This window comes from Emiliania huxleyi (assembly GCF_000372725.1).
Source record: "Emiliania huxleyi CCMP1516 chromosome Unknown EMIHUscaffold_1605, whole genome shotgun sequence".
NCBI lineage: Eukaryota > Haptophyta > Isochrysidales > Noelaerhabdaceae > Emiliania > Emiliania huxleyi.
Genome location: NW_005200975.1, coordinates 2568 through 5537, shown reverse-complemented (window position 1 = coordinate 5537; position 2970 = coordinate 2568). Strand labels below are relative to the sequence as shown.

General features: G+C 63.0%; 2 protein-coding genes across 2 annotated transcripts in view; one reads left to right on the top strand and one right to left on the bottom strand.

The window, feature by feature from the left end:
* Positions 1–157: 157 nt before the first annotated feature.
* EMIHUDRAFT_253208 (hypothetical protein) lies at positions 158–453 on the top strand (the record flags this gene model as incomplete). Its single annotated transcript, XM_005785374.1, has 2 exons — positions 158–316; positions 397–453. 2 exons carry the CDS (start codon positions 158–160, stop codon positions 451–453), a joined length of 216 nt encoding a protein of 71 aa, XP_005785431.1.
* A 1058-nt stretch (positions 454–1511) lies between these two features.
* EMIHUDRAFT_471617 (hypothetical protein) overlaps positions 1512–2970 on the bottom strand; it is a gene marked incomplete at its 5' end in the record, with an annotated part of 2459 nt that continues 1000 nt past the window's right edge. The window contains 5 exons of the mRNA XM_005785373.1: positions 1512–1755; positions 1820–1944; positions 2085–2288; positions 2383–2484; positions 2595–2922. Of these exons, the coding sequence (XP_005785430.1) occupies positions 1593–1755; positions 1820–1944; positions 2085–2288; positions 2383–2484; positions 2595–2922 (922 nt within the window). The 3' untranslated portion in view covers positions 1512–1592. The remainder of the gene's footprint in view (positions 1756–1819; positions 1945–2084; positions 2289–2382; positions 2485–2594; positions 2923–2970) is intronic.

The following is a 2970-nucleotide window of genomic DNA, read 5'->3' as shown; positions in this document are numbered from 1 at the left end:
GCTCTTGCTTGAACCAGGACGGGGACAGCCCGACGCTAGGAGCGTGTGGCGTGAGCTTCTCACCATTCCCTGCCGCCCTCTACAGCTATGGATCTCGTACAACCAGATCGGGTCCCTCGCGGGGGTGGAGAAGCTGTCGCACCTCGAGGTGCTCTTCATGTCCAACAACAAGATCAGCTCCTGGGCCGAGGTGGAGCGCCTCGCCGCCTGCTCGAACATGCGCGACCTGCTGCTCAAGGGCAACCCGCTCTGCGACGCTTGCGCTGAGGCGGGCGACTGGCGCATCCAGGTCGTGAAGCGACTGCCTGGACTCAAGGTGCGGCGCCCAGCCAGCGGCCGCGCGCAAGACCGGCCGCCCACCCGCTCCCTCTGACCGGCGTACGCGTGCATGCGTAGACGCTCGACGGGGTCATCATTGACGACGAGGAGAGGGAACGTGCAAAGGAGCTATGAGACGGACGACGCGGAGTAAGTGTAGTCCGGAGAGATAGACGGAGGTCCGTTTCTCGTGTTTGCGCTTTTTCGCGCTGCTGTGAAAAAGTAAAACTCGGTGCGGGAAAGGAGACCGCGCACTCACGCTGTCACGCTGTCTCGTGTGGCTGATGAAAGGCAATCTCCATTTTGTCCCCACTCGCCTACTTACGTTTCATGAAAATAAAATCGCTCATGCGACCTGGCGGTGTCGAGGAAACGTTGGGAAGAGGCACGAGGAGGGCGGCGACCTCAACCGACTATGGAGGACCCGTCACCAGACGACGCAGGGCAGACGACGGGGAGGCGGAGCAGACGCGCAGGGCGAGACGAGGGAGGGAGCAGGATGTTGCTGAGATCAGCAGGAGGATGCACGACGAGATTAGGAGCAGCAGGGACCCGAGGGACCATGTGGAAGACGGCTAGTGCTAGTCCCCCATCGGGAGGACGACCCCGGCTAGTCGCCGACCACACCCACAAAGAACCCTGCACAAAGACCGCAGGGCGGGGACCTGTTCCTTTTTACCCATCTCCTAGAGTAGAGGTGTCCGTTTTATTTATTTATTTATTTGGCGGTGTCTTTCTAGGACTAGGTACACACTCCCTCTCTAAAAGTTATAGTCAAATATACTAAAATGGACTTAATGCCACAGATACTAGAGGGGCTTCTCCTGCGGAGTCGTGCGTGCGCAGGGCTCCTCTTTGCTTTTCTTCAACTCCCTACTATCATCTCGTTCCCGACCTACCAGAGAAACTAAAAAGCCCAGCCGTATATACGTTTTGATACAGTAAGAGCTCGCAGACTTTTTACCTCTTCTGCGCAGCAGACCGCTAGGCCTCAGCCTTAGGAACAGGAAGAAAAATACCTCCCACACTGCAAGGGGCTATTCTTTCCCATGTCTCTTCGCGGGCCGCCACACGAGAGAATTTTGCGGTGTGTTTTATTTAGACATTAGAGCCTTTTTGCATACGGAGAAGGGGTGGAAAGGTAAAGCCGTAACACGATACAATGATGTCATATCCTACTCTGTCATTTTCTTATTAGATTTTTGTCTCGGGCCTCAGCTACTGAGATTACTCGTACACAGTACCATTAGCTATTACGGTCACGACGCTGAGAATCACGGTTCATGCCACGAGCGGATCTCCGCCTCCACCGTCTCGAGTAAGCCCGGCTGCTCGGAGAGCGCCCGGCGCGCCGTCGGCGCCCACACGGCTGCAAGGTTGCGGTACTGCTGCAGCATCTCGCCGAGCCCGCGAATCATCATCGTCGTCATGTTGAGCCTACAGTCGAGGGCGGTTCTCCTGAAAGTGCTACCCCCCCCCCCCCCTTGCCGCCGCCGCGCACATGACGAGGTATTCGCACGCGGAGATGTCCTTGAGCGGATCGCGCGCCTCGACCGAGTCGGACCATTGTATCACGTTGAGCGGGTACAGCCACGCCGCGTCCATCCGCCCGAAGTAGACGCAAGCCTGTGGCGGCAGAGTGGCGCGGGGTGGCGGCGGCGAGGGCCGGGCGGTCGCGCGCGGCAGTGCGAAGGCGCGGGGGCCACAGTCCCGCAAGGGCAGCTGGCTTTGGAGAGCGACGCTGGGAAAGGGTGCGGCGGGGTGGCCTGCTCGTACGCCACCTCGGGGTCGAGCTTCTCCGTCTTGACGCCGAGCGTCTCGAACTGGTGGCGCGCGATGGCGGCCTTCGCCCTGGCGTGCGCCGCCGGGTCAGCCTGCGGGTCCGTCTTCGGGTCGATTCGCAGCGCGGCCTCGACGAGCAAGTACGCCTTGGCGACGTCATACCGCTGCTGGTCCGTCAGCCGCTTCACCTGAGGCGAGCGCGGCATGGCGCGCGGGATCAGCGGAGAGTGTGTCAGCAGCGTGTGCGTGCGCGTGTAGTGTGTGTGAGCGTGCGCCGCGGACCTGCCCATAGTCAATCAGCCCCAGCTTTGGCGGGTGGACCGAGTCCACGTAGAGGATGTTGCCCGGGTGCGGGTCGGCGTTGAAGCAGCCGTCGATGAGCACCTGCTCACAGCCGCGAGTGGAGGCGCCGCCTCGCCTCCGCCCCTCCGCTCGGCACGCCGCCCTCCGCAGCGGCGCGCCTGGTGCGCAGTGACGGAGAGGAGCTCGTCCACCAGCGACGCCGCGTTGATCGGGATGAGCGCCTCTGCGGAGAGGGCGGCGAGGTCGTATCGCGACGCGCCGAGCGTGAGCACGCCGATCGTCCAGTTGTACAGCCGCGCCGCGCCGCGCCAGCAAGCGGCGCGCACCCGCTGCAGCGCAATGTAGCGCTCGTACGTGTTGTGCGAGAGCTGCCGGACGAGGCGGCCTCGCGAAGCGGCCTCGCGGGACTCTGCCTCGACGCGCGCCTTCTCCGCGGCCAGGAACTCCTCCTTCGTGACGCCTACGGGACCGAGGTGCCGCCGAGGTGCAGCCGGGCCGGCGCCGCGCCTCTCGCCGCGCCTCGCGGGCCGGCGCCGCGCTGCCGTGCGACGAGGGCCGCCTGCGCGT